This window comes from Coffea eugenioides, chromosome 3 (genome assembly GCF_003713205.1).
Source record: "Coffea eugenioides isolate CCC68of chromosome 3, Ceug_1.0, whole genome shotgun sequence".
NCBI lineage: Eukaryota > Viridiplantae > Streptophyta > Magnoliopsida > Gentianales > Rubiaceae > Coffea > Coffea eugenioides.
Genome location: NC_040037.1, coordinates 27,207,700 through 27,222,904, shown reverse-complemented (window position 1 = coordinate 27,222,904; position 15,205 = coordinate 27,207,700). Strand labels below are relative to the sequence as shown.

The following is a 15,205-nucleotide window of genomic DNA, read 5'->3' as shown; positions in this document are numbered from 1 at the left end:
TACCGGGATACCGATTGCAAAGAAGGATCTGAATATGAATCTGCAGAAGAAGGACATGATGGTGAAGAAAACGAGAAAGATGATAATGAAGATGCGGGTGCCAAAGATCATAATGAAAACCTTCAGGCTAGCGATGGTGAAGGAGGTGGTAGAGCAACAGATGATGCTATGAATGTGAGTGGACAGAGTGAGGGAGAGGACCACAGAAATGGTAAAGGTACAGTGACAAATAACAATGAGCAAACGGATGAAGGTCCTTGCCCATCTTCGAGCACTGTGACACCAATGAGGACAGTCACGGGTGTTGAAAGTAGACGTCCAGCTGAAGTAAACAATAATTTCTTAGAGATGAACAAGAAGCTGCATGCGAACATAGAAGATCAACAACAACAGGAGCTGCATAATAGTCACAGCCGTGAATGTGGTGAAGATAATTGTCTAGAGGAACAACCGTCAAATCCCAGTCAGCATGAAAATCCTGCATTTGATGCAAACACTCCGAGAAGGCTACGTTCATATGGTCGAAATCGACAAGGTTGGTTAAATATTTTTGTCTATATTTTCATGGTTAATAAATAAATGTACGATACAGAATAGTTTTAGAGAGTATTTTGAGAATTTACTTGCATATATTAGATATATAATCTAATGAACAGTTACAAAGTGTTCATTGGTTATTACAAATACGTTGACCTCAAGTTACATGCACAACACCCATTTTTACAGTCTCCAGTTATAACACAAGCTCTGAAATCCTTAATCCTTGTCTTCGATTGTGTCAGGGAAGGAAGTTGAGCAAAGGCCTACTCGAGCAATGAAGAAGAGCACGATGTTAAGGTCGACCGAGTATATCCTGCCGGCACATGTGACAGTTAACTTATATGAGAAAAGGGTTGCTGCCTACGCATGGGACCCAAACAAGAATCCCAAGTAAGTTTCTCACCAAGGCTTTAGTCCGATATCAGCATTTTCTATCATTTTATTAAGCTGTACAGAGTTGCTTATTGTACCAACTAATTATTGTAAGATTTTGTGTAATGCAATGGTAGGGACATATTGGTTCAAATGTTCCAGTTTTCCCTAACACGCGTTGATTTGAAGACACTTGGCAATGGCATGCATGTTTCGAATCGGGTTAGGAATTTAAATTTGATGGCCATGATTAGCTTACTTTTCCAAGTTGCCTTGTGACCAATGATACAGTACCTCTATATTATTTATTTGCTAATATTTAATTGAAAAAAATCGATTGAGGATCAGGTCATTGACATGTTGGCCCGCCTGCTAAATTGGGGTGGGAAAGGTGTCGCAAAGAATAAGATGGAACGTTACATCGTTGAACCCATAGCAGTTGTGAGTTTTTAAATTACTCTTGCCATGTATCGGCCAATTTATTTTTTAACCCAAGATTTGAAGTTTGCTTCGACGTGAACATAAATGGATCAGTAATGGAACTGAAATCCCCAACCCTGTGTGTCACCTTGATGCTCGCAGGAAGGCATTTTGAAAATGCCAAAATTGGAATCACTTTCAAATATCAGCCTATCTGCCAAGCTAACGAAGTTGTTCATATATGTATATACATGTATTGTTTTCCATTCTTGAGAGCAAGTGGCTCATTTATGGATTGGTAATGTTGTGATGTAACTACAGGCTGAGTTAAATGAGCTGTATAACATTGCTGTTAATAACCAATGAAGGATATTAAAGATTGCAGAAATATTGTATTCTCATTCGAGAGCAAAAGCTTCCACTTCTGGGCCTGAAGCATTGGACAAAGGAAAAAAATCTATACATGAGAACTATACAATGTACACGAGTCCTGATACCGAAGAAGAGCTAGAATTTCAATCTGCTGAAAAAGGGGGCAACGATAAAGATGATGATGCTGATGAAATTGATGAGAAATGGTTTGAAGAAGATGAGCATAATGCAGCGCAGTATGAAGAAAACGATGCAATTACGAGGACAAATATTGAAACCAGAGAACTTCCAGAGCTGAATGAAGATGTAATGGACATGGAGAATCCAATTTATACCTCATCAGTTGTGCCTGATAACATCAGTCAGGGATTGCAACAAGGGGCCACCATGACAACAACTGAGCAAGGAAGCAACAGTGTGTTTGAAGAGTGTTACAAAATAGTTATTGGAAAGTTACGGTATGTTTGAAGAGTATTACAAAATAGTTTTTGTAGTGTTACAGTGTTTAAAAATTAATACAGAACTGTTATTTTTACTATTAGTTACAGTGTGTTTGAAGAGTGTTACAAAATAGTTATTGGTAAGTTACAGTGTATTTGAAAACTGTTATAAAATAGTTAATAGAATGTTAAAGTGTGTTCGAAAATTAATACAGTGGTGCTTGAAGACTATTAATTACAGTGTGTTTGAAAACTGTTACAAATTGATTTACAATTTGTTACACAACAATAGATATGAAATCATATGAAATACATGTTCTTCGCATTTTAGGAGGCCTTGACATTGAGATAAAGCACAAGTCTACACATGCAACAAAGAAGAGCACCATTATGCAATCAGTCAAGTAAATTCTACCAGCACATGTGACAGTAAGCTTGTATGATAAAAATGTAACTGCATTCGAGATTGTAACATCGGAGCCTTGTAACATAATCACCTTGCTACATCCAAATATTATGTTTATTGAACTTAACAAGATTGTATGGTCCATGCGCTGTATTTGAGTAAACAGATTCCATTCCTGTGATGTACTAGTTGGTCTCATATATGTTGGGGTCTGATATTTTACCATATTAGAGGGTATTGCGGACTATAAAAGAACCCCCTTGCAGGTGTATATCCCTTACACAGACAAGACTCCAGTTTGTTCGTCCCCCTTTCATTTTCGTCCGTATTATTATTCAATTTCACACTTCAAATTTCTCTTCATATTAAAGTGGCAATGGATCTGTGTACTCGATTCATTTTTTGCTATCTTCAACCTCCCTACAACAAGGATTACAGTCTCATCAATACAGTGTTCAGTTTTAAACCAAGTCTTGGGAGCCAATTAAACGCATCCAGGTTTGCTTAATGTTCGGGAAGATCTCGCTATTTTAATGAGATGTTCGAGAAGGCCTCGCTACATGTAATGTTGTAGGGTTCGAAATGATCATCTCTATATTAAGTGTCTAAGAAATTTAATGTGTCGAGAGAAGGAATTATTGTTGGTGCCAAGAGCAATTGCACAAACAAGAGAAGAGGAAAGGTTCATCGGACGTTAAATAACTGTAGTATCACTAGTTGTAATATCGGGAAATATCATTAGTTGTAAAATCACTAGTTTTAACTAGAGAAGACGAAAAGCTGCCGATTGCCAATTCATTGTTGTAATGAATTGTAACATACACGTAACTCGTTGTAACTCAATCTGTACATCTCGTTATGACTATTTGTTGCATTTTAAATATTAGTTACCCCACTTTCAAATTAGTTGTCCCAATGAAATATCATGTTCTTTTGCGAAACTGTTACTTGGCATGTGGTCGTGTGGAACCAATCCGAGACGCCAATTGTAACTTCATTTCCGTACTAAAGGAGTAATACCTATTGAAGTGCCTGTAATACTATCTGTAATACTCATCATTAACACAATTATAAGCCACATATCTAAGTTTTAACATAGACGAACATGACAAGGTGCCTGTACAAGCACATCAATAAGTTGTAACAGTTTATTAACTTCTTGTAACGTACATATGCGGCATTCCCTGGTAGGGACGACATGGCTGCATTTAGTAAATGTTCGTCCACGAACACCACAAATCTGGTTCTAGACACCTTCATGTCTGAAAAATCTGGTGCTAGACACTGCAAATCTGGTGCTAGACACCTAATGTTTGAAGTAATTTTAGAATTACAATCAACAAGCATAATTCATTGAGAGATTGTACATTAAAACAAGCTTACAATACGGAACCGATCGAAATTGAGCAATATCTTTTCTGGACAAGTACGAACATCAGTAAATGAGGTGAACTTGGGGACGGAGAGCAACAAACTCAATTGTTTGGAATAACCAATTGTTTTGTATTCATAAAAATTGTAGGTACACATCATTCATCAACCTGCAACTGAGGGGAGTTGATGTCAATAGTTAGTCGCAATCCCAAGGTGCTATTTCTTTCCTGAAATATGTAACGATGACAAATCAGTCAATATAGTTAATGATACATACGGTTAATGATATACGCTGTCGAAATATCCAATTAACAAGACACCATATATATATGGGGTAATGATAAAAGCTTGTCACCTGGGGTGATGGTGAAAATACATGATATGCATCCTTATTACAGTGTGTTGAAATTGTTGCACGCTCCGCCTACGTTGTACAATATAATTATTCAATTATCAACAACTCATTAGCAATGCCTATATTGCTCAGTTCCAAAGCTAAATTGGACTAGACACTATAAAAAATGATATTTCAAACCATTAAAATATCTCTGACGGAGTTATGTTTGAAAAATATAAAAAATTTGGGGTGCATCCATTCTGTAGGGACACTGCCATGAGGCCCCTGATTAGCCAATCGGTGGACTTTCGGATAATACAAAATAATATGTCATTAAAGCATTATATGTTAACTACAAAATATGCATGTTTCGATAGCGTTCGGGTGCCCACCATTACAATTAAAGAAAAAGTAGCTCTACGATACGAAAAAAGGACCTTATTTTATCTACTAAATGTATGCATACCGTTAGACTTTCCTCGATTTCGGGAGCAACAGTGTTTGGAGGGCCATTCACTGACTAACTCATTGAATGCATCTACGAATTTTGTATGGGTCAAATAATTATATAAAACAGACAAAAAGAGTATATCATGAGGGATGTCAGCCGTAACAAAATCATCACACAATGTAACGTCATCATAACTAATTGTGCTGTAAGAAACATCCAAATAAAAGTTAAAGCCATGTTTATTTTATACTAACCGAAACTGAGTCAATTGATGAACGGCATCCCATAAACATGTGTTCATCAAATGAAATCGATGTCGGCTCCGATTCTGAGACCTGTATTATTGACACGACAATAATGTTATTTTATAGTGAATGGTACTTATGGATTGTAGATAGGGAATTACGATAACATTGTTGTAGCATAAATGTTTACCATAATAGTTATTGGATCCTTACCGTAGTCTGTGTAGCTCTTGACAATCTAGATTTTCTTTTTAATCTGTCAAATTTATCGACCCAACTTCGCATCACTTTACTTCTCTTCCCACTGGTACATTTTTTAAATCCTCTTGCGATTACTGCCTCTCCCATTTCATTCACAAATTGAATCTTATCACGTTCCTCCACATTCAGATCATTTTCGTCGGCGCTCGTGTCCTCTTTGGCATCACATCACCTTCGTACTTGCACTTCACACTTTCCTTGTAGCAACTATATCTCCTAGACGTGGTCACGCCATCTTTATCTTTATTCAGATAGTTTTTGCGTATACTAAAATCCATTTTAAAGGCATATTTGTTGTAAAACTTGTACGTATCCTCTTCACTGTTAAACTCCATTCCCAACTCAGGGATCCTATCTTCTGTCAATTTGCTGCAATTCATTATTTCTGCTCCTACCAATTATGCATCAAACACCATAATTTGTAACACTTCATGAATTGTATGTACATAAACGACAAGATAAATGTATATTACCATTCATAATGTATTATGAATCACACATTACTCGTATACCAAATCCTATTATTACACTTATCAATACGATTAATGAATCACATCACCTTACTTTTATTCTAAGACAACGGCATTATTTATGTACTAATAGAACTCCATGTACACTAAGTTATATAGACTGTAACGTATTGGTCACACGGTGTAAGTCTATTTTAACTGTATGTACATCCACTCTGCTGATTATATTTAGGTTCTAGGTTCTTTAGCTCACTGGATCTTATATCATTCGTTAATAACAAGCGCCTAAGCCAATTGCGCATTTTCTACTATTTCTACATTTTGAGGGCCAAACAAAGTATTTTCTACTCATTGTAATATATTTCTTACATTATGTAATTAACTTACAACACCAGGTACACCCTTTTATTATTCACATATATGTCTTTTCATCTGCTTCACCTCAATGAACTTTACGTCTTCATTTTATACACACTGCATGGTCAGGAGAGGAGCAAACTAAGATTGCATGATGAGCATAGACCAACTACATATTACTCATTTAACAGACTGTATTCAGTAACATTACCTTGGTCTTCACCATACGCTTTATGTTTCACCGAATTCGGAGAGCGCAGTTGCTTATGCTATTAAGTTGCACGACAAAATCTGGCTTCGTGAGATGATTAATTTCCTCTGTTTGCTTCTACCTTGCCGCCTGCCTTGCACGCATTCAAAATGGATACAACACTCTCATACCCAGCTTCAAAATGCATACAACACTCTCACTGCACTGTTTGCTTTCTTCCTTATGCACTCAACACCATACCCCAACTCTCTCCACCCAATTTTCTATCAATTGCTACCTGCAGCAGGACGTCTCCTCTCTTCCCTCAGTTTTGTTTTGTGTGGCTCTCCACTTTTTTGTTTGCTTTCTTCCTTATTCACTCAACACCATACCCCAGCTCTCTCCACCCACTTTTCTGTCAATTGCTACTTTCAGCAGGATACCTCCTCTTTTCTCTCAGTTTTGTTTTATGCGGCTGATTCAAATTTTGAACTTGATTTTCAAATTTCAAACTCTTCCGTTTGGTCCGTCATGTTCCCGTTTTGGCTAAACATTTTTTATTTGAAACGCCGTCGTTTTTGGGGCCTGTTGAAGGCTTCCTGACGTGGAATATTTCTCGCCTCACATTTGGGTCTTGTGAGGAGACCGTTCAGGAGCGGTCGTTCTGACGACCGCTCCTGCCCCGTATCCCCTCTCCGTTCTTCCTCCCCTACCTACTGCTATTTATTTATTTATTTTACTTCTCAATACTCTCACTCTGCCGGCTGCATGTTTAATTTTGCCAACTTCCTTCTTTCTTTCTTAGGAGTAGGAGGAGGAGGAGGAGGAGGATGACGTCTCTCTCTGTCTCCCCAATTGTTTGATGAAATTGGGGGAGCCCCCCATCCCCCCTGGGGGCCTCTTCTTTCTTTGTTTCGTTTACATCAGAAATTGTTTGTTGGGAGGGTTGGGGAAACCCCCCAAAAAAAAAAGTTGTTTGGGTTGGTTGGGAGAAAGTACTGGGATCCCTGGGGCTTCGGAGGCATATTAATCATGGCGGCCAAGAAGCTTCCAGGAGACGGTGTCAAAGGGGGTGCTTGAAGAAGTTCATAGAAATGGTTGAATGAAGCAAACCGAGAGTCAGTCTTAGGTACATGACGGAATTCGGCTCCCGACTCACCCCCCGCAACCTCCTCCTTTCTGTTCAATTCCTCCACGACGACCTCCCCATTAGGATTGCCAGAAGGGCTCTTGAGCTCCGGCCTTCACCTATGGCTTATCCTCTAAACCTGCCGTTCTCAAAGTAGGTACCCTTTCCCTTTCCTTTTATGCCTCATCTTTTCTTTTTCGGGGGGTCCCTTTTCTTTTCTACAGCATATATTCAAGCCTGGATGGTTACGTGATAGAATGTATATCAACCAGTTAACTTAGCACTTATCTTCCCTATGGTGATCCTGCTCAATAAGGACTGTAGGACAAGTAGAGCTGCTACCAGATGTATCTTGTTTTCGAACTATTCACTCGATAGACTGATTATCAGTCTTGACTTCAGTCTGAATGTGAACAAACCCAACACCAAAAAATAAAAAAAAGGGTGTATCCATTTTATCCCTAATGGCACGAGGCAAGTTTAGATTCTTTAACGCTTCATACTCAAGTTTGACAACTGAAACTTTAAACTGAAAAATTAGCAATTAGACAGAGATTTTCATTCTATAGAAATTTCACAAGAATCAGTTCCCTTTTTTAATTTTATAAACTAACAAACAGGGGTGCAGCAGAAGGATCTTAATGAAACATGTAGTCCTAAAATTAGATTTCAACAATGTAAACAAGGTTAGGAGAAAGTTGGAGGATATAAGGCTAACAAATATAGTATCAAATTCAACTCGAGCATAAAGATTAAGGTTTAATTGAATTTACGTTTAAATTCAAGACATTCAGATTCTCCTGATTATCAGATTCTACTTCACTCAATTCAATTCCAGCCCTAAGGCCAGCTATAACCAGCTATTTCCAGGCTACAAACTTATACATCTGAACAAGATAGCATATAAAGTGATACAAGACTTTCACCGTCAATGAACTATGTCTAACGGCAAGCAATTACACTTTTCAGATGCAAGAGTTTCAGATATTCCACTGTTTATACATATTATATCAATTAGATTGTGCAAACTTAAAAAAAAAAAAAACTTGATACTACTCTCCATTAGAAGTAGTAATAGTAAAATGTTTTACCCCAAAAAAAAAAAGTTGTATATTCCCATCACTGTCCCCTTGCTGTTGCTACCGTTCAATTGTAGGAAAAATGATGGGAATTTGTTTGATATGACTATTGGCTCCAAGTACGGATGTATTGACTTCTTTCAAGCTCCTTTTGTCATTTCCTACTATACATAACAATACTATGACCAGGACAATCTTCCAAGGAAATATCGCAACCTGCGACTTACAAGAAACGCCATGTGCTATCAGGTTATGTCTTTATCTACTACACTTCTTTGATTATGAACCTAATGCCTTGCCTATTCCCCAAAAAAAATTAAAAGGAAGAAAAAGAAAGTAAGAAAGGAAATACATTTACCCCAACCTTACCCCACTATTGTTTCTTTGAGGCATTGAAGGAAAGATTTTGAAATGTGCTGTTAATTCTGTCTTATTGGAGCATACTGCATCTCTGTAAGAATAAGAATTTAATGCCAGAGTAACAAGGAGCTACTACTAATGTGGCTTTGCAAGTAAGTCCTTGAATGTAGCTCAATTCCTTTGAACTGATATTGTTGCTCATAACTAGTCATTGTCATGGCATCATGATCTGAATTGGAAACATAATCAGGCTGGTGATCAATTTCCATTTGTCGACATAAGTTCCAAACTCAGATCTTCCCCAAAATTATTCCGCTTTTAATAATGTCATTGTTTTTCCACCTTAGTTGTGAGATTGGTATCTGGATTCTTTTTGTGATCTTAGATCCTTTTTGGAGATAGAAGACAAGAACGATGAGCTTGAATTCACTCAAATGATCAAGATGATTAAGGTGAGTCACAACAATGTCGTTCCCACGATGCCTTTGGGCACCCAGCAGTTGAAGAATTATCTAAAACCCAAGGTGGACAGGATCTAGATGAGATTCACCAGTTTCTAGACCGTTTTTATATGTTAAGAATTGGGATCCGCATGCTCATTAGTTAGCCGCGCATCCTAATTTTTACATGCCTACTCTGTCTCATTTGGCTGCTGCATGGCTAATTCTGGCAGCATTTGATGATCATTCTCTCTTCTATCTTTGACCACACTTATACTGAAATCGATTTTTTTTTCTTTTGTTCCTAATATGCTTCAACTCAGGGCAGCACGTGGCTTTGCATGATCCCAATCCTCCTCCTGACTGTGTAGGATATATACATACAAAGATGTCTACTGTGGAGGTTGCTTCATGCTTGACATGTCAGAGAGGATGCCTGCTGCATTTGTTTCCAGGAGTACAGCAGTGTTCCAGATTTTAATATTTATGGGGATCCTAATTTTTCCTTTCTGTAAGTTGTTTGCTTCTGACTAATTAGCTCTTGATCACGTCTTTCACGTTTGCTGCTTGGATTTTTTTCCTTCTGCCAGATCCCTTTTTCCTAACTTCATGGTCTTCTTCCCTTTTATCTCAAAAGTCTGTATTATGGCAGTATGTTGCATTTTGTAGTACGAGTCGGAAATGTGATGTTTGAGGTCCTGTTTGTTTTGCACTCTTGATTGATGCATTCTGCTTTGGCTACAGTTACATACCTACACATTTGCATCTTGTGATTTTTGAGTTGGTTAAGAATTCTTTGCATGCTGTTCAAGAGCAGTTTATGGATTCCGATGAGGTTGCACCCCCTATTCGTATAATCGTCACTGAGGGAATAGAGGATGTTACCATTAAGGCATGTCCTTTTACATTTTCTTCTTCCTTTGTGTTTCAAAATAGTTCCATTTGCATCCATCATTGACCTTTTTTTTGACACACAGGTTTCTGATGAAGGGGGAGGAATTCCAAGAAGCGGCCTTGCTAAAATTTTTACATATCTCTACGGTACTGCCAAGAATCCCCTTGATGAGCAGGTGGACCTTGGAATTTTCGATACAACAACTATGGCTGGTTATGGATATGGACTTCCAATAAGCCGCTTGTACGCTCGGTATTTTGGTGGTGATTTACAGATTATATCTATGGAGGGATACGGTGTGTAACTGTTAAATTCTTTTGCAACTGGTAGCTCTTCAACTGGTTTTAAGTTTGCTGATTGCTGGTAGTCCTGCAGTTCTGCTTTAGGACTTTTGAGATTTACTCTGTAACGGCTTAAGCTGTTATGATGAAGGAATGTTTGATTAGACGATGTTAAGAATGTGATAGTGCAGGGATATCAGCTGACCAAACACCCCTGTTGTCAGAATGCATTCAAGTCACTAAAAGGTACTATGGTTAAAGTTCCTGTCCTTTACAAGTTTAAGAAGGGTAGGATGTTTACTGAAGAATGACAGGGTTGTGTTTTGCATTACCAGTTTCTCTTATACAATATTGTGCTTCTTTTTGCTGTAAATTGCTATTTTACTCGTGTTATTTTTAAGTTCAAACTGTAGCTCTGATGTTCTGAATATTGGTGTTTTACTATCTCAGGGATGGATGCGTACTTTCACTTGTCTCAGCTTGGTGATTCACAGGATAGGAGCCGTTGCCTTGAGTTTGGGACTATGATTAAAACTTTAAACTCCCATGCAGCTGCATAGCTTCATTAAATACAAGTTTGCAGCACAAGGAACATAGTGCTGTTTGTTCAGATGTACTTCAATTGTAATTCCGATACACTTACCATCAGACATAATTATGTCTAGGTGAATGAAGACAACTGAGATTCTTGCAATTTTACAGAAGCGCTCCATAGTTGAGTGCTAAATCTGATGCTAATCATTTATGAACTTAACAGGCTTTTGATGTAGTAGGTTGTGGCACTCCGCAGGCTCCATGTGTTGGAGCTCGTTGACTATTGTCCATGCCTCGCTCTTTTATTCTTTTGAGATAGTAACAATAATACGGTAGAGTTATTTTGATAATTATGTAAAACTGAATGTGTGTTTGGATTGAGATAATTTCAAAAAAATTAATTTGCTTCACAAATTTCAATTACTTTTTTATTTTTCAATCACCTTTTTATCTCACATATATCACATAATAAAAAGTACTATAGTAATTATCTTAAATAAATCGTCCAAATAAACTCTTATCCAAACAAACTTGCCTCATCAATCATATCCGTTGAGGTCGTGATTTTCTTTAAAAAGTGAACAACTCATCTTGAGAATTAAGTCTACTCAATGTTGTATCCTGAGTCTCACTTCCCATGAATGCACATAATGATGAATCAACATAACATCTGAGCCCAGAAAGAAACCCGTAACTGGATTGGCAAATACCAAAATAAGCTAGGCATGAAAATATGACACTTTGTATCTCATCAGTCGGCCAAAACCAATGCGAATTCTACAAGGGATGTAGCAATATAATCTATCAAAATTTCGTACAAGTTTGTTTTCTCTTCCTTTCCACAAAAATGACAGGAGCTGAATAGTTCTTCACTTTCTAGATGAATAAAAACTCAATCAATGCCTTCTTTGCTTAGCACGCTTCATGGACTTCCGTCCTCTTATTTTCCACTTGTCAAACCCAGCAGGTCGATTTTGCTCTTCAATCTCTTGAACCTTGCGCTTCCTGAAAAATGTTGTCAGGTTAAAAAGATTAGAAAAATTGCCATAAAAGACCGAAACAAAAGGAGGATGGCAACCGGTCTGGCAGAACTTAGCTGGGCATTTATGAAATAACTAGTCTCTTGGTCTCTTAATCATTCAAAACAAAACCACTACAGACGTTCCTTGGTTAGCAGCAACATGTCCAAGGACAGTGGCCAGTGTAGATTTAGCGTACGATTGTTACCAACAATAATAATCCAGACAAGAAAGTATGATGTGTAATGGCATAGATATTGTTTATTCCTTCCATACCTGTACTGTGCAAGGTTAGAATCAGAGAGTAGCTCATCAGCAAGGGTAGCCTTCCTCTCCTTCTTGGTAAGTCTACCTGCGTAGAATTCTGAAGCAGACTCTATTACAGTCCCCACCTGATCAAATATAGGATGGGCTCAATTATAGATGTTCCTTGACAAGTACTAGTACAATTATAGGGCGTCCAGGACCAGGAGGTACAGATATCTATACTATTAGACCGCATATCCACACTATAGTCGATAGAATATCCTGTAATACACCTTTTAATATAATCCAAGATGAAAAAACAATGACAAGGTAGTTGGACAGTGTATGCAAATGTGCAGTAAGGAAAAGATGAACGGGCCTCATTATAGACATGCCTGAAAATATTTGGGCAGAGTTTTTGATCTTGAGTCACCCTTCTTGTAGTGTCTCTTGGGATCCATGGCACTCCTTAACTGAAACCACAAACAAGTAGCCTTTTACACGAATTTCAATATAATTACCAGGGAAAAAAGAAGCGTTTTAACATTCCTCTGAAACATTAAATCCACTTGCAGCTGTTTGCAGAGTCAAGAAAAACAATTAAACCATTAGCAGAAGTAGACAGAGAAGATAACAGGAAAGAGATTTTAGACACACTGACTTAAGAACAATATGAGAATTAGCTGACAGTTTTCAAATGCATTAGGTCAAAATCAAGATGTTGTCATATGTTCAGACAACAAAACAAGATGCAGCAGTGATGCTCCGTGATTTCACTGTTCTTTCGTGAAAGACGGGATCTCATTTTGGAATATTAAACATCAATATAGGTCTTCGTCTGCATTGTGCCATTTATTTGTGAAAGAGTAAAGTGGAAGGAGAACAAGGTGTTGAATGAAGGGCGAAGAAGCAAGAGAAGAGGAAGAAGAAGCTGGGAAGAAGATGTCAAGAGACCTAAGTTTTTTTATGAACCTAAAACTAAGAGCGAACAACTTTTCATGTTGGTAGATGTTGACACTTGCACTAATGAGATGTAAAAAAGATTGAAGCAAAGACATGTTCTTCTCCCTTTAGGTCAGGCATCCGACAGGAGCCAAAAGGAGGAACTTTTTTTTTTTTGGGTCCATGGTAGAAGAAAAAAACTGCTGCTAGGATGTAGTTGTATGAGTTTGTAGGAAAGCAACAAAAAATTGGTAGTTGCACCTGAAGATAGAGAGAAAATGGATGGAGTTGGAACTTGGAAGATGGGGTGGGAAATGGGATGCCTTGCTTTTCCTCTTATTGGGATTCCTTGCTTTTCTTTCTTTTCTCATTTACGAGTGGGAAAAAAGAAAACTTTCTAATTTACGAGTAAAAGAAAAAGCAGGAAGGATAATTAGAAAGGAAGGGAAGGAGGCAAAGGGTGAAAGTACCTTCAAGAGGTGGAGGTCTTTCTTTAACTCGGGAGTGAGAGTTGGAGCAGGCATGTCAAACCTAATTCAGGAATCAAAATCACCAACTCAGTCACACAAACCAATACCGATAAAAATAACAATAATAGCAGTAGGAAGTGACGCTCACTCTGGGTAAAATCCTAATTGTTCAAAATTGAGATATTCACAAAACAAATAAATACGTACCAGTACGATTTAGTCATACAGGAGTTAAAAGAAAAGAAAGAAGAGGGTAATGGACTGATGGGGATGGGGGTTACCAATGCTTGCCAGCAGTTTGTTGGAGTTGTTTCCTGAGCAATTTATTGAGCTTTTTGGGGTCGTTAGGCGGAACATAGAGCCCATCTATGAGGTTGTCCTGTTGGGAGGTGAAGGAGAAAGAGCCTGTGCTAGTTTTGGCCCGCGAATGGCGATGGTGGTTATGGCGATTTCTGGACGAAGAAGTTGAAGCTGTATCTGGAATTGGAAGCCGAGGTAGCTTGGGTTCCCACGCTAAACCAATTACTGCAGGTGCCTTGTTCTCGTTTCCTGATGCTGCTGCCATTCTCTCCAATTCCCAGATCCAAAAAGAAAAAACCGGAGTACAAAGAGAGAAAGGGACGCTTTTTTAGTACGGAGGGAAAAATGGGCAGATTAGGGATTCTAAGGTGTGTTGTGCGCGCTAGCGCTTTTCTCTTTAAGGGAAAAATATAGAAAAGCCCAAGTAGTTAAGTCAACTTACAAAAAAGTCCTCTATAATTTCAAAACATACATGCAACCCTGTGATTTAAACAAATGTGAAATAGTTAGGAAATCATCAAAGCAATGAGGGCGGATGAAATGATGCGAATTCGAATCCCCAAACTCTCGCTCTTGAAGGAACAAATTGCACAGGTAGCAGAAGGATCTATTTTGATCAAGTTATGGATACAAAATGATGGATTCTAAATGATCAAAGATCGCTCGAGATCAATTAGAAGGGTAGAATGATGTCACAATTCAACGTGATCTTGAATTAATAAATCGATTGAAAATTTAAGAATCCTCTCAAGTAATGGAGAAAAGATCTCTTAGACAAGAGACTTGCTAAACACAAAGAGTTTGTTTGGATAGGAGTTTATTTGGATGATTTATTTGAGATAATTACTGTAACACTTTTTGTGATGTGATATATGTAAGATAAAAAGGTGATTGAAAAAATAAAAAGGTGATTGAAATTTGTGAAGCAAATTATTTTATTTCAATCTTCTTAATCCAAACACACCCAAAGTGTTTTGTTGGAATTTTTCTTTAATCATCATGTCTTGACCATGAAAAATGTTGACACTTGAGGCTTATTTATAGCCTTTACAAGATTCAAAAAACCTACTCAAACTTGGAAACAATTTAACTACTTTCCTAACCCTAACTCGACTAGAATAGGAAACTAACTAACTCAATTGGTTCAATAATGGTCCACATGACTTTTAGCCATTTAGTCAAGGGTAAAAAACAAAAAAGTCTCCTGTGGTAAATCTAATATACAGAAAGCCTCCCGTGGTTTTAAAATGTACAACATGACACCTCATGCTTTGA

At 37.8% G+C, this 15,205-nt stretch overlaps 1 protein-coding gene and 1 pseudogene across 1 annotated transcript; one reads left to right on the top strand and one right to left on the bottom strand.

Moving 5' to 3' along the window:
• The first annotated feature begins 829 nt into the window (after window positions 1-829).
• On the top strand, window positions 830-10,654 carry LOC113766364 (annotated as a pseudogene).
• A 982-nt stretch (window positions 10,655-11,636) lies between these two features.
• Window positions 11,637-14,284, bottom strand: LOC113765657 (rRNA-processing protein fcf2-like). Its single transcript, XM_027309891.1, has 5 exons — window positions 13,912-14,284; window positions 13,631-13,691; window positions 12,614-12,691; window positions 12,249-12,364; window positions 11,637-11,958 (listed from the first exon to the last, which is right to left on the bottom strand). The coding sequence occupies exons 1-5, from the start codon at window positions 14,193-14,195 to the stop codon at window positions 11,850-11,852; spliced, it is 648 nt and encodes a 215-aa protein (XP_027165692.1). The 5' UTR covers window positions 14,196-14,284; the 3' UTR covers window positions 11,637-11,849.
• Between the last annotated feature and the right edge of the window lie 921 nt (window positions 14,285-15,205).

Bases quoted from the DNA above. Each gene is read 5' to 3' on its own strand.
- LOC113765657 (XM_027309891.1), bottom strand. From the start codon at position 14,195: ATGGCAGCAGCATCAGGAAACGAGAACAAGGCACCTGCAGTAATTGGT. The intron at 13,692-13,911 runs GTAACCCCCATC...TTCCTGAATTAG, and splicing joins CAAACTGCTGGCAAGCATTG to GTTTGACATGCCTGCTCCAA. The intron at 12,365-12,613 runs GCATGTCTATAA...ATATTTGATCAG, and splicing joins CTCTGCCCAAATATTTTCAG to GTGGGGACTGTAATAGAGTC.